General features: G+C 41.9%; 1 protein-coding gene across 1 annotated transcript in view; it reads left to right on the top strand.

Moving 5' to 3' along the window:
- ETFA (electron transfer flavoprotein subunit alpha) overlaps positions 1-15,447 on the top strand; it is a 74,429-nt gene extending 58,982 nt beyond the window's left edge. The window contains exons 10-12 of the mRNA XM_049778238.1: positions 2,616-2,681; positions 10,446-10,526; positions 15,148-15,447. Of these exons, the coding sequence (XP_049634195.1) occupies positions 2,616-2,681; positions 10,446-10,526; positions 15,148-15,186 (186 nt within the window). The 3' untranslated portion in view covers positions 15,187-15,447. The remainder of the gene's footprint in view (positions 1-2,615; positions 2,682-10,445; positions 10,527-15,147) is intronic.
- The last annotated feature ends 921 nt before the right edge of the window (positions 15,448-16,368 follow it).

Genomic DNA, 16,368 nt, shown 5'->3' with positions numbered 1-16,368 from the left:
AGTTTGCTTTTTAAAACATTTACATTGGGGCTGGAGCAATAGCACAGCAGGAGGGCATTTGCCTTGCAGGAGGCCGACCTGGAACAGACCCAGGTTTGATTCCCAGCATCCCCTATAATCTCCTGAGCCAGCGAGGGGCGATTTCTGAGCACAAAGCCAGGAGTAACCTCTGAGCGCTACTGGGTATGGCCCAGAAACCAAATAAATAACTAAATTAAAAAATAAATAAAACGGGCCTGGAGAGATAGCACAGCGGCGTTTGCCTTGCAAGCAGCCGATCCAGGACCAAAGGTGGTTGGTTCAAATCCCGGTGTCCCTTATGGTCCCCCGTGCCTGCCAGGAGCTATTTCTGAGCAGACAGCCAGGAGTAACCCCTGAGCGCTGCCGGGTGTGGCCCAAAAACAAAAACAAAAACAAATAAATAAATAAATAAATAAATAAATAAATAAAACATTTACATTAAGAGCTGGAGTGATAGTCCAGCGGTTAGGGTGCTTGTTTTGCATGTGGCTGGCACAGGTTCAATCCCCTACATCCCATATAAGTCCTTGAGCACTGCCAGGAGTAATCCCTGACCATTGCTGGTGCGGCCACAAAACAAAACAAATCTTTGCATAAAAATTCAGTGACCTAACTTTACTTTCTAAGTGTATTTTATTTTAATGATTCTTTTTTTTTTTTTTTGGTTTTTGGGTCACACCCGGTGGTGCTCAGGGGTTACTCCTGGCTATCTGCTCAGAAATAGCTCCTGGCAGGCACGGGGGACCATATGGGACACTGGGATTCGAACCAACCACCTTTGGTCCTGGATCGGCTGCTTGCAAGGCAAACGCTGCTGTGCTATCTCTCCGGGCCCTTATTTTAATAATTCAAGTAATATTTTTTTTTTTGGTGTTTGGACCACACCCGTTTGACACTCAGGGGTTACTCCTGGCTATGCGCTCAGAAATCGCCCCTGGCATGGGGGGACCATATGGGACGCCGGGGGATCGAACTGCTGTCCGTCCTATGCTAGCGCTTGCAAGGCAGACACCTTACCTCTAGCGCCACCTCCCCGGCCCCAAGTAATATTTTTTATAAAAATGCTACTTAGAGTAAATTAAGATTATGTTAACGTTATCCATTGTCAGCACTTGTATATGTTAGAAAACGGTGGTGCTTTTGCAGAGAAAAGAAATTTCTCCTCCTTGCAAGCATTCTGTCTAAGGAATGTTGAAACTGCTCTGTGAAACTTTGCGTGGTAGATCTCCTCACCCATATCAGATTAGTGAGCCAAATCAAGCAGAGTTGTGTTGATTGCAATGAAACAAATTGAATCAGAAAACAAACTTGATATATTTAAAATTACTGACTGAGGGATCATCTATTTCACTGTTTCTCAGCTCTGATTCCACGTTGGATGAAATGGAGGAACTTTTAGGAAGGAGTTACAGTCTGTTTTCAGCTAGAAACTGAAAGAAAAGGGAAATGGATTTGTGTGCAGGTGGTTTTGAAAATCATAGCATCGTAGCAATGATGTCATTTCCAGATCCTAACTGAAATGCTCTTCTTTTAGAGTCAGTAGTTAACTTAGATCATGAGAAGTGCTGAAGTAAGGCAGAGCCACTTGACCTTCGTTAATTTGAACACTCTGCCTTTGAGTGGACATGGGATAGAGCCTGTCAGTGCATCCCATTCTTTTCATAGCAAGGAAAAACTACTGTTAATTATGATAAACCCCAAAAGTCAGTCTGGCTACAAAGTATGTGCACCTTACTTCGTTGTAGAAGGGAGAAGCTTTTCAGTCAAAAGTTACTCATACCTTGAAGATAGACTGGGGTGGCTAAATTCTTTTAATTGTTTATTAAATCAATGTTCTGTTATTTCGGACACATTTAGACATTTACTTATCATTTACACAACCCAATTACAAACATGTTTGTAATCATGATGCTTAAATAAAAATATCATTAGCAGTATCATTTAAACAAATAATCATTTGTGAAAGGCAACCAACTAAGTCACAGTATATTTATTATGTGCGGGTATATGTATCCGTGCGTAAGTCTGCAGTATGTGCATGCTGTGAAGAGACAGAAACAGTATCTATGAGCTGAAGTACAAGAACCAAGCAAGTACTATAGACAGGAATTGCTGCATCCCAAAAAATTAAGTGAAATAGTTGTTGTATCATGCCTAGCAGTAATTGGCACCTACTTATTGCTACTTGATTCTCATTCACATTACTTTTTAGAGAGGCCATGTCCGGGGTGCTAAAGGGTGAAGGGGGTCACAGTGCTCAAGTCTACCAGCACCATACCCAGCATTGCTGTGGAAATTTACAGTGCTGGGGATCACACTCAGGGCCTCACACATCCTGGACATGTACTATATCAATTGAGCTAATTCCTTGATACTTATCCACGTATTATATCACTACTATAGGACATTGAAGAGAAGGAGAACTGTGGTAGCAAGATGAGGGAAAAAGGGAAGCATAAATAATATAAATGCACTATTTTATTTTTATTGAATGTAACCTGTTCAACATTTAAATTGCTAATAATAAAAAATTTGAAAATTATAACATATATAATACAATAAAATGCAAACTAATAATGTTTCATTTGTTTCAGGAACTTTACATTGCTGTCGGAATATCGGGGGCCATCCAACATTTAGCTGGGATGAAGGACAGCAAGGTAAGTAAGCAATAGAAGCTAGAAGCAATAATAAGAAAAGATCTTGTATTTTAAATTGTGATGATTTTCACAGTATGTTTTCATGTGGTTACAGTGTATGTAATTGAACCATTCACCCGATTGTGTTTCTAAGATAGGAAAGGACACTGTTGTTCAGTGCCGAACGTAGCATTGAAAGATCCAGTGCTATTGCGTGTGGAAAGAACCCAGCACTAGATTTGCAGCTCCACTGATAGTCACTACAGGGTGTGTCCTGTTTGCTCCTTAGTTCTGGCTGTAAAATACTCGTTCCGGGTGAGCATCAAGATCCCTTTGACAGTTCCTGGGTAGACAGTGGAGGGCAAGAACATCCTCTGAGGGCCAGAGTGATAGCATAGCACTTTGCCTTAGATAGGACACTTGTTTTGCCCTGGGCTGACCTCACTTTGATCCTTAGCATCCCATATGTTTCCCTGAGCCAACCAGTAGTGATTTCTGAGTGCAGAGGCAGGATTAACCCCTGAGCATCACCAAGTGTGGCTCAAAAATAAAACAAAACCAAAACACCATATCCTCTGAGGTTTTAACACCTAACCTGTCAATGGTCTGACCTCTGATTCTCTGTGTGCTTCGTCCTGTGCCCCCAGCACTCATTTCTTCTAATAGATCAGCAAGATTCTCCTTTCCTGTCACATTCTGGGTTGGCAGTACCTCAGTCATTGTAAAAAAAAAGGCTACAGAGAGAAGAGGCACTTGATTTGTCGCTTGCTACTTGGACCCTATCTGGAAGTCCTGTGTAATGACCCTGTGAACATGTATTTCGTGCCTAACTGTGTAGTGTGAATTATTAACGTCGTCATTCATGAATTCAGAGATGCCTCTGACTCCACTTTTAGCCATCCAGGTGGAAGTCTGATAGAAAAGGGCAATAAAATTTTTAGCAGGTTTGACTTCAAGCCTGAAGAATGTGTACACTACCAACTTGGAACATCTAAATGAATTGGCTCTAAAGCAATCTGATTTCACAGTTGGATGGCATGTTTCTGGACTGGTCAGTGAAAACAGCAGTACCAGAAGGAAAATATTACTACTGTATTAAAAAATAAAAACATTGGCATTAGCAGGTTTCAAAAAAAATGTTTAAGACTTATCTAGAAATCTGCATTTTTTTCTTTCTTTTTTTTTTTGGGTGGGTGGGTTATACCCGGCATTACTCAAGGGTTACTCCTGCTCCTGGCAGTCTGGGGGACCATATGGGATGCCGGGATTCGAACCACTGTTCGTCCTGGATCGGCTGTGTGCAAGGCAAATGCCCTACCTCTCTGCTATCTCTCTGGCCCACATTTCTTTCTTTCTTTTTTAAAATAACACTTTGTGATGATGTAGCACATATTAAAAGCTCTCCTCCCTTATAAAATGCACAATTCAGTGTTTTTGGTATGTTCATAATTAATTTCAGAACATTTTAATCACACCAAGAGTCCCTGTGCATATCATTCTCCCTCCTTGAGCTCTACTAACTTCAATCTCTGTATCTATGGATATACTTAGTCGGCATAGTTCATGTACTTGGTGTATTTCTGTCTTTTTTTTTTTATTTAAAGATCCATGGCTTATATAGTTATTAGTAATTGAGTTTTAGGCATACAATACTTCAGCACTAATCCTACCATTAATATCTGTCTTTCATATAGATGATGTATCCAAGACCCAACCATATACTAGCCTATATTTGTGCTACTTCCTATCTTTTTTGTTTTGTTTTGTTTTTTGTTTTTGGGCCACACCCAGTGGTGCTCAGGGGATACTCCTGGCTATCTGCTCAGAAATAACTCCTGGCAGGCATGGGGGACCATATGGGATGCCGGGATTCGAACCAACCACCTTTGGTCCTGGGTCAGCTGCTTGCAGGCAAACACCGCTGTGCTCTCTCTCCGGCCCCAACTTTCCATCTTTTTAATTTTATTTTGTAAGGAACCACTCAATGGTGCTAAAGGCTTACTCCTTGTTCTATGCTCAGCGATCATGCCTAACAAGGCTCGGGGGACCCTATGTGGAGCTAGGGATCGAACCTAGGCTGGAAGCCTGTAATGCAGACAGCCTACTTGCTGCACTCTCTCCAGATCTATATTTTGTAAAATTATGATTTAGGTTCCAGTGGAGTTAACTTTTATGATCTTGATGTACAAAGTTATTCCCACCACAGAGTCCCCAAGAACTTCCAATCCAGAACCTCTAATCCAGCTCTTCATTCTCACTTCTCACCCTCACCCCTGTGTTTGCTAACCTGAGTGTTGTAATCGAAGGCCAGAGGAAATATTCAATAGAATTCTCCCTTTCTAAGAGAAAATATTCTGGTTGTCAAAGATACTGTTGAAAAATCTTCATTTAGCACCAATAAACCTGAATTATTGGTGTGATGGACTAGTATATATGAGAGGGGAAAAGGAGTAGTTGGTGCAGTAAAGAGATTAATTTTGGGGGGAAATCCATAAAAATAAACTTGAGTCAAGACTATTTCACAAGTCAGCAAATATATATTAAACCTGTACTTTGTACGAGGTACTGCTGGGGCTGCTTAAACAAAAATAGCATCGTCCCTACCATCACTCTGTTGTGTAGGAGAAACAAGTGTCTGGTGAGAACGTTGGTTAGATTTTTAAGAGGCATAATGAGGGCCAGAGAAAAAGTACAGCCTGTGCTTGTTCTTCACTTATGTGTGGACAGCTGGGATTCGATCCATGGTATCTCGTATGGCTCCCCCAAGCCTGCCAGGAGTGATTTCCTAAGTGCGGAGCCTGGGGTAACCCCTGAGCACTGCCAAAACGAAACAGAACAAAATAAGATGTTGTCATTAGGATTACTTATCTGATAGTTACATTAGATACAAGCTTCAGTGTTAGCATTATTGAAAGAATATAAAATGTTATTGTTATTTCAGTGAAGTTGATACAGTGAAATCGTTTCACTCTTTGAACTGCGCTACATATTCTGTAACATGTATAGTCAGGGCCAGGAAGAGAGGAGAGCATGCAGGACCCTGGCCTTGCTCATGACCCACCTGATGTCCATCCTGGGCACCCCTGTATGGTCCACTGAGTCCCCAGGAGTGATCTCTGAGTGCAGAGCCAAAATAAGCCCTGAGCCTTGCTAGGTGTGGCTGAATGCAGTCTGCTTTCAAAGCTCTTTAAGTAGGGTGAACATAAATTAATACAGCCGTGGTAAGAGTTTTAGATACAAACAAGATTTTATAAGACTTATAATTCAGGAATATTCTTTTAGAAAATATGAAATATCACCAGCCCAGATCTTAGATCATTTTTGTAAATGTTAGTAGTTCCTGGCTCATAGTTGTGTGTCTGCTCTTTCTTTAAAAATGACTTTTATAGAGTGAAATGAGAAAGCTTTCAGGTGATTAAACTGTCAGATGCTTGACTAGGTGGATTCCAGGAAAATCATCAACTATGTTAATTAAATAAAATCTCTGCTGGTAGCAGTGAAGTAAGCTACAAGTCCCAGAAGAGAAGCAAGTCAGTGCTTGTCATTTCAAATCCTCACCCAGGTGGCTTCTACCAAAACCTTTGCTCCTATCTCAGAGCACATGTCCTGGGGTGTGGAGGAAGGGATAGAATGTAGCAGGCTTCTGCTCATTAGCAGTATAGTGATCCAGTCGCAGATAGTCTAGGATATTCTGCCCATTTCTCTGAGAACTATTGAGAGCCTCAAAGGGGAATTGTATATTTTTAGCCCATATTCTGTTGGAAAGATAAAAATGCTTTAAAACTATTTGCAGGACTGGGGAGATAGCACAGCGGTGTTTGCCTTGCAAGCAGCTGATCCAGGACCTAAGGTGGTTGGTTCGAATCCCAGTGTCCCATATGGTCCCCCGTGCCTGCCAGGAGCTATTTCTGAGCAGACAGCCAGGAGAAACCCCTGAGCATCGCCGGGTGTGGCCCAAAAACCAAAAAAAAAAAAAAAAAAACTATTTGCATGATAGTAATGGGCAGTATTACTTTCCTTCTAGAGGTTTGAATTATATGACCTATCAAAATAATAAAATATTAGGGCCAGAGTGACAGTATAGCAGGTAGGGCACTTGCCTTGCACATGGCCAACCTGGGTTCCATCCCTGGCATTCCAGGGGTATGGGCATCATCGGGCCCAAATTCCCCCCACCCAAGTAGAACATTAGAGTTAAAAAAACCTTATTCTACTTAACTGGTGTTAGAAATGCCTGTGATTGTGGGGAAAACTGAGCTATTTATACTATGCAAATTTGATACTAATGAATAATTGGTAAATAAGCACAGCCTCTCTTTTTGAATGAGTTCTTCTTACTCTGTTGCTAATCTGACATAGACTTTCACATTTAAAATTTGTATAAAAGATGGAGCATTTGTACAACAGGTGGGGCACTTGCCTTGTACACTGCCAACCTGTGTTTAATTCTCAACATCACACATTGTCCTCTGAGACCCACCAGGAATACTTCCAGATCCTGGAATAAGCCCTGAGCACTGCCAGCTATGGCCCCAAATCAAAACTAAACAAAACAAAACCCACAAAATTTGTATAGAAGATGTAGTAGCTTTTTGGTAAGTATTGAATAATAAAGTAATTGTTTTATTTCATTTACACACTGCATACATACGATAATTTGTTTTGTTTTGAGGCCATACCCAGCATTACTCGGGTTACTCCTGGCTCTGTGCTCAGGAGTCATTCCTGGCAGTGCTTGGAGGACTGTATGGGATGCCGGGGATCGAACCTGGGTAGGCCTTGTGTAAGGCAAAAGCCCTACCTATGCTATCATTTAGCCCCAGATAAATTTTTATTTTAAAGTTCTAATAACAGCCTGTCTAGGTTAATTAAATTTTACATTGCAGTAGACTCAGAATAGTTATCTTAAAATATAAAATGTAATAGAGTAGATACAGGAAAAATTGCTTAAGCCAGAAAGGCCATATAAATTGGGATCTGAGTAATTTTATAATTTTATATATTAATGTAATATATATTTATATATATTAATATAATATAGTAAATACTTAGTCTTACTTACTATTAATAATTACAGTTGTACTGTTGTACAGAGGAGTATGCTTGCCTAGCATGTGGCTGACCTGGGCTCAATTTCCAGCATCCCATATGGTCCCCTGAGCACAGCAGGAGTGATTCCTGAGTGCAGAGTTGGGAATAATCAATCCTTGAGCACTGCCAGGTATGGCATAAAAACAAAAAACAGAAAAAGAAAAACATGGGGCCCGGAGAGATGGCACAGCGGTAGGGTGTTTGCCTTGCATGCAGCTGACCCAGGACAGATGACCCGCATCCCATATGGTCCCCAGAGCCTGCCAGGAGCAACTTTTGAGCGCAGATCTGGGAGTAACCCCTGAGCGCTGCCAGGTGTGACCCAAAAACCAAAAACTAAAAGAAAAAAAAACATAGTAGATAAACAGTACGTAATTTAATTTTTCATCGATGGGTTTTTATGTGTCCAACATTTTTTCAATGTCCTACAAAAATTTTAGTTACATTTTATTTCAAGACATTATTGAAGTGTAACTTGCAGTAGAACCAACACATTTAATGTTTTCTCCTGGTAAAAAGCCAGGTGCTTTTAAGTGCTTTTTCACGGTGCTGCCAACTGCAGGCACACCCAGTGCAGTCATCACCTCCATCCCCAGAATGCTTTCATTCTAGGAAATGAAACTGTCCACATCTAACTGTCTATCCCAGTTTCCATCTGACCAGCACAATCCTACTCTGTCTCTGTGATTTGGACTATTCTTTGTACTTCCTGCTTGTCTTTCTTCAGTTTTTATTCTTTCAGTTGTTCAGTAATTTCAAGTCTTACTAGTTTTGGGGAATGGTGGTGTCCAACTAAATGTGTGGCCCAATGCCCCATCTTTCCCTTTAAAGGGGGGGGGTAAGAGGGACCGGAGAGATAGCATGGAGGTAGGGTGTTTGCCTTGCATGCAGAAGGACAGTGGTTTCAATCCCGGCATCCCATATGGTCCCCGAGCCTGCCAGGAGCGATTTTTGAGCATAGTGCTAGGAGTAACCCCTGAGCGCCACCAGGTGTGACCCAAAAACCAAACTAAATAAATAAATAAATAAATAAATAAATAAATAAATAAATAAATAAATAAATAAATAAATAAATAAAAGGAGGGGAAAGAGAAATTGCGAAATTGAGGCTAATGCAATAGTGTGTGATCAGATGAAACAGTTGACAATCAAAAACAGATCCCCAGGGACCGGAGATCTTGAATAGCAGTAGGGCGTTCGCCTCACATACGCCTGACCTGGGAGGGACCCGGTTCGATTCCCGTCACCCATATGGTCCCCCGACCTGCCAGGGATGATTTCTGAATACAGAGCCAGGAGTGACCCCTGAGCACCGCTGGGTGTGGCCCAACAACCAATCAATCAATAAAGTTAGAAAAAAAAGGATCCAGTATCCGAAGGTCAGGATTCTTGTTGCCTTGCTGTAGTTCACAGTTGATGTGGAAGCTGTGTCCATACTGTTCCTGTGAACATACAGTTCCTGTGCACAAATGGTTCCTGTGTCCATTAAAGCTCCTGTGCATAAACCTAGTTCATAAATGGTTCTGGGGCCCGGAGAGATAGCACAGCGGCATTTTCCTTGCAAGCAGCCGATCCAGGACCAAAGGTGGTTGGTTCGAATCCCGGTGTCCCATATGGTCCCCGTGCCTGCCAGGAGCTATTTCTGAGCGGACAGCCAGGAGTAACCCCTGAGCACCGCCGGGTGTGGCCCAAAAACCAAAAAAAAAAACCATAAATGGTCCTGATGCACATACGATTTCTATTACATACAGTTTCTGTTCACAAATGGTCCCTGTGTACATGCAGATCCTGTTCAAACAGTTCCTGTGTACATCAGTTCTTGAGTGTAAACAGTGTCTCTGCATATGATTCCTGTTTACAAGTTTTCTGTGTGCATACAGTTCTTGCACACACATGGTTTCTGTGTACACACGGTTCCTGTTCACACATAGTTTATATGTATATATCGTTCCTGTGCACAGAGGCTGAGTGTTGGGTGGAAGATGAGAAGCTGCTAGTGGACAGAGACCTGAGATTTAACACAGTTTTTTTTTTTAAACAATTTTTTTTACCGGCATATCTTCCCATACAAAATTGCAAGCCTTCAGCAGACTCCCGATTTCCCTAAATGTTTACACTAGCCCTTAGAATGTTTCGGATGGGCCGGTGCAGTCATTGTCTTGGTGTGGAGTCAGACTCTTGGTGCTTTCTTTTTTTGTCATTTCTCCAGAGTCGTCTTTGAGTTTTAGACAATTAACTATATTTTAAAAATAAGTCAATAGGAGTTGGAGCAATAGTACAGTAGGTAGGGTGTTTGCCTTGCACACTGCCAGGTACCCAGCATCCCATATGGTCTCCTAAGTATTCCAGGAATGAATGCTTCCTGGACACAGATCCAGGACCAATCCCTGAGCACCACTGGGTGTGCTGGGTGTGGCCCAAAAACCAAAACAAACAGAGCAAAAAAAAAAAAAAAACCTCAATGACTTAGAACCTTTTTTCAATATTGTAATGAGCTAGTGGTATAGGAGTTGGGGATGATATTGCCATTACCAATACAGAAATTCCTAATAAAGTTAAAATATTGGCACAACTGAATATAATATGAATCTTTTTTATAGACATTTTTAAGATGTTGTACTTGTCATTAGGGAAATTAAAATAGAACTATCAATCTACGTGGCTTTTTAAAAAAGACTAATTTCTATTTTCCAGACAATTGTGGCCATTAACAAAGACCCAGAAGCGCCAATTTTTCAAGTGGCAGATTATGGGATAGTTGCAGACTTATTTAAGGTAAGTGGCTGGGAGCATGAGCACTGTTAGATAGGTTATCATCCCAGGTTAAAATCTTGGATATAGTCAGAGGGAAGCTATGATCGAAAATACTGTGTTTTTATATCTTTCTGTGTACAACAAATGTATGTGTACAATCTTGATGAATTGTTTAGGGCTGGAGAGATAGCACAGTGATAGGGCATTTGCCTTGCAAACAGTCGATCTAGGACAGAAGATGGTTCGAGTCCTGACATCCCAAATGGTCCCCTGTGATTTCTGAGTGCAGAGCCAGAAGTAACCCCTGAGCGCCCGCCGGGTATGACCCAAAAGCCAAAAAACAAACAAACAAAAAAAACAGATATCTTGAATTATTTAAAATGAATTGTCTTGACATGTTTATATAGGGCCCAGAGAGATAGCACAGCGGTGTTTGCCTTGCAAGCAGCCGATCCAGGACCTAAGGTGGTTGGTTCGAATCCCAGTGTCCCATAGGGTCCCCCGTGCCTGCAAGGAGCTATTTCTGAGCAGACAGCCAGGAGTAACCCCTGAGCACCTCCGGGTGTGGCCCCCCCAAAAAAAAGACACGTTTATATTAAGCTGTATTTCTCAACCAAAACCCCCAGAATATTCCAAGAAGACCACAGGTGAAAATTATGTTAGTGGAGAGGCCAGCCAGCAGGATCAAAATGTGGGAAGGAAACACATCAAAAGGAGACGAGGGTCAGAAAAAGGTTGAAAGAAATTAATGTCAAGGCATTAAGGAGGCCACATTGACTTTAAAATATACACATCTGAGGGGCCAGAATGATAGCACAGCTGTAGAGCATTTGCCTTACACTAGCCTGACCTGAGACGAACCTGGGTTCAAACCCTAGATCCCGTATGGTCCCCTGAGCATACCAGGAGTGATTTATGAGCGCAGAGCCAGGAGAAACCCCTGAGGCGCCACTGGGTGTGGCCCCAAAACCAAAAATATATATATTTATATGTATATAATATACATATTATACACATAGCTTGTGAAATCACAAGTACTAAATTAATACACAGTGCTTGTGATTCACATGATCATAACCTAGTACCATATTTAGCAGGTCCCTTAACTCATATCAAATCTCCTCATTTGAGATACACTAGATTTTTCAGAGGAATAGTGCACTCTAGCTTATTTTGACTCAACCAGGATTCTCTGCTTGATGTGTTTGAGAGTTCCAGAGCTGCCTGGGGGACAAGCATAAGAGATAACATTTATTTCTCGTCCCTCTTGGTCTTCCCTTTTTCTAATGTGTTCTTTCTACCTGCTACCACCCTGTACTTGCCCTCCCTTTGAGCGAAACCGGTGGTATAGATGAGTACTAACTATTATTTACCTACATTTAAAGGTTATAACTCACATGTAGCCTGGTCTTTTTGTCCCTCTAGGCAGTAACATTGAGCAGTAATTATTTGTGCAGAAATCGATATTCTGAAATAGCAGCCAAACTTGGGGTGAAATTGATTTACTGGTGTGGGAACCCCTTACATAGAGCCACAGTGAAATGGTTTGAGTCTTAACAGCCAGGGGCTGTAGACAGACTTTTTTTTTTTTTTTTTTTTTTTTTTTTTGGTTTTGGTTTTTGGGTCACACTGAACGGTGCTCAGGGGGTACTCTTGGGCCACAAAGGTGGTGCACAGGAGTGCCCCCTAGAAGTGCTCAGGGTACCTGGGATCAGATCTTTTATTCTCTTTGAAACCTGTCATGTTTATATCTTGTCACCTCATTTTGGGGGCCAGAATCCTTTTATTCTCCATATTAATATTCTGGTTTTTATTAATCCTCAGCTAATCTCTCAACACTTCTGAATTTGGAACATTTGTTGCCTCTCCTCTCATCCTCTTACAGTAGAAAGTATATTTTTGATTAGTGATTCAAAGCTCTCCTGTTCCCTAGCTTCATTTTTATGGATAGGGATTAGTCCTGAACTTCTCTATCTGCCACAGTACTTATCATTAAGAGTGAAAGATAGTCAATTTGTATCAGTAAATTTTCTGTAGTTGGCCTCATACTCCTTTGTTCTTATGTGGGAAGCTGTTTCCACAGTAGCTAAAATAGAATAGAAAAAAGAATCCAAACATTTTGGTATGTTCAGGCTATTGGGTACTTGGGTACGAATAGGCATTTTATTTTCTCTATATAAGGCATTGTATAGTATGTTTGGAAAGTTGATTGTGACTCTAATTAAAAAGAAAAAAAAAACAAGAGAGAGACCCCACCACTTTCTTTTTTTTTTTTTTTCCCTCTTGGTGGAGTATTGGAGAAAGGCTACTTAAAATCATATTCCCTAAGGGCTGGAGAGAGAGAGTATAGGGGTTTAATCACTTGCATGTTGCCAGCCAAAGTTCATTCCCCAGCACATATATATATATATATAGTCCCCTAAGCACCAAAGGCTGTGGTCCAAAAACTCAAGGAAAAGAGAAAGTAAAAATTATATATTCTAAACCAAACTAATGTTTACTTCAAAGAAGTTGTAGTAGATGATTTCTTATGAAACACGAAAGCCCTGTGAGACTTCAGCATACCTTCTGTGTGACTGGCACAAGGTCATGGACTTCCACTGAGGAGAACTGGGTGAAGGAATGCCAGCACTTAAGGCTGCCCTGAACTAATGCCTGCTGGCTCCATGGTAAACATTCGCCTTTTAATAGGCAGGAGACAAAGTGACATTGGGAAGAGACAACATGTCAACAATTTCCTTAATAAATTTTGTACGAACACATTTTTTCCACCTAATGGAAATGTAGCTCTTTTAAATAATTGAGAGGCTGTATTCATCAGTGGTAAGTTCAGCTGGGATCCTCGTGAGTTAGGCAGTTGACAGCCCCTTGGAAACCTTTGTAATTGATATTTTACACGAGTGGCTTGGCTAGTTTTCAGGTGGGCTTTGTCCACGTGACATTTCTCGGCAACTCCCAAACACAGCTCTCCTGTTTTAGCGAGGCTGCCAGAGCAATGCCCCCACTCTAGTGAAAGCTCTAGTCGTTGCCACTGAGGTGCCAAGAATAAACCTTAGTAATGAATTATTTTGAAAATGGGGCCAGGACTACAGAGAGCATTCAAAGAGCAGGAAGCAGACTTTGCCTGCTGGAGAACCAGATTTTAACTCTGGCACCAGATCATTCCCCAGATAATTCTGTAAGTGGCCCCTGAGCACCGCCAGGTGTGGCTCAAGAACCCAAAAAGATTTCTGTAACCTGGTGGAGGATAAGAATTTGGGGCCAGCTTGGACAGTTTCCTCTTGCTGAGGCTTCTTATTCATCTGCCAACTAAATTTTAAGAGAGATAACACTAAATATATAACATGTGGGGCCGGGCGGTGGCGCTAAAGGTAAGGTGCCTGCCTTGCCTGCGCTAACCTTGGACGGACCGCGGTTCGATCCCCCGGTGTCCCATATGGTCCCCCAAGCCAGGAGCAACTTCTGAGCACATAGCCAGGAGTAACCCCTGAGCGTTACTGGGTGTGGCCCAAAAACCAAAAAAAAAATAAATAAATAAATAAATAAATATATAACATGTAAGGAGGTTTTGTTTTGTCTGGGGATCATACCCAGAGATTCTTGGGGACTACTGTTCAAAGCAAGGGAGATGGTCATTCCAAGTAGTGCTTGGGGGAGCAGGCATTGAACCTGGGCCCCCACCTTTGCTCCAGCCCTTTGAGCGATCTCCCCAACCTGCTGCTTATTCTTCTATGCCAAAAGATAAAGCCCTAAGGTTGGAGGAGATAAGGTGCTTGCCTTGCATGTAGCAGACCCAGGTTTGCTCTCTCGCATCCCAGATGGCCACCCTGAGCCTCTCCATGAGTAATTCCGGAGTGCAGAGCCAGGGTGATCCCTGAGCATTGCCAGGTGTGGCCCCCAAACAAACAAAAACCCAGTTATTGGCCTATGTTGAGATAGCAGTTACTGTTTATTCAGTGAAGCGTTAGAGCAAGTGGACAAGAGTTGTGGCAGAGAGCTTTGGGGTGGAGTCGGAGGTAAAGCAGGCAGCAGGAGGAAGGTCCTGGGAAGCAGGAAAGTAGAAAGCGTGTTGCCTGCAGCACAGACAAGAAAAAACAGGCTTCCTCTTCATCTGCAGTTACTGAGTGGGCTATCAGCCCTCCGTTAGCGATGTGGGGGACTCCTGCTGGCAGCAGGAGACACTCCAGGAAAGCAGAGCAGTGCCAAGCTGGGGGGAAGACAGGAGCACTTTGTACCTTGCAAAAGTTCTCCTGCTCCTCCTCTATGGACTTTCAAAGGAGCTAAGCCAGTATCATAGTTGTAAAGGCTCCCCAGGCAATGATTCCACCTCAAGAATATGGGTCTGGAACGGAGGTTGCCACAGGAAATGATCCAAACAGGCTGAGAGGGTAACTTACCTGTGGTTAACTTTCTGACTCGTCAAGTAAGAGAGCCAGCTGCCTGTCAGAACTGCAGTTTTATTGAGTACAGAGACCAGACCCTGGGTGGAGGAGTAAGGACAGAAGGCCTATCCTGAGCCATGTGAAACAGAATGATGAGCAGGGAAATCTCTGTTTTGGGTGAAACCACGTTGTAAATTGTGAACCAACCTTGATGAAGGCTCATGGTGCTGAGTGATCTTTCTGGGCTTTTGTTTTGGCAGGTAGTTCCTGAAATGACCGAAATCTTGAAGAAGAAGTGATTTGGAAATAAGGAAATCATGTCAAAGTATTCAGAAATCCTAGGAATCCATGGATATTATAATAATCATTGGAAAGCATAAACAGCTGCATTTCATAATTTGACAGAAAGTACTGGCAAACTTAACATATGCCAGAGTGCTTTTTTTATGGGGCCTATTATTATGCATCATTTTAATTATTTGTGGTTCCAGACAATTATTTTTTGAAATTTTCTAATTCTGTAATGAAATATATAATAAAAACCTTTCTATAGCTTTAAACCTAGCTATTTAAAGTTAAAGAGGGGCCAGAGCAATAGCACAGTGGTAGGGTGCTTGCCTTGCATGTGGCCAACCCAGGACAGATCCCGGTTCGATTCCCAGTATCCCATATGGTCCCCCAAGCCTGCCAGGAGCGATTTCTGAGCACAGAGCCACGAGTAACCCCTGAGCACTGCCAGTTGTGAACCAAAAACCAAAAATGTAAAGTTGAAAGAAAGGAGGAAAAATTCTTACTTTTCTCTGCCTGTCTTGCTCATATTGGGCAGAATTTTAAATATTTTCCCTGCAAGTCTTATCAATCTAATATGGTGATTGGGAGAAGAAGGAAGCTAAGTTGACAGATTCATGGTTTAAAAAAAATGAAAGCAGACTGCAGGGCCAGAGAGACAGAGTACAGAGGAAATACAGTGAGTAGAATTCTTTCCTTGCCCACAGCCAACCTGGGTTCAGTTCCTTGTCCCACATATGGTCCCCCAAGCCCCACCAAGAGTGCAACCCCACCAACTGTGCATAGAGCCAAAACTAAGCCCTGAACATCACCAGGTGCAGCCCCCAAACAAAACCCAGAGGGAACTAAAGATGCAGGTCTGCTTTCATCCACTGTGGTCTCGCTTATTATCATCATGTTAAAAAGTTTTTTATTATTGGGGCCGAAGTGATAGTGCAGCAGTAGGGCATTTGCCTTGCACACAACTGACCTGGGTTTACTCTCCGGCGTCTCATATGGTCCCCCAAGCCAGGAGCAATTTCTGAGCACATAATCACAAATAACCCCTGAGCATCACCTGGTGTGGCCCAAAACTAAAAAATTTGTAAAAAGTGTTTTTTTTATAATTTATAAAAATTATATATTATTATTATGTATAATATAGTATATATTATTATATTTATAAGAATAGATATTTATAAAAATTATAATGC

The sequence above is a fragment of the Suncus etruscus genome, chromosome 1, assembly GCF_024139225.1.
Source record: "Suncus etruscus isolate mSunEtr1 chromosome 1, mSunEtr1.pri.cur, whole genome shotgun sequence".
NCBI classification, from domain to species: domain Eukaryota; kingdom Metazoa; phylum Chordata; class Mammalia; order Eulipotyphla; family Soricidae; genus Suncus; species Suncus etruscus.
The sequence above is the reverse complement of the archived record's forward strand: the minus strand, read 5'-3'. Positions and strand labels throughout refer to the sequence as shown.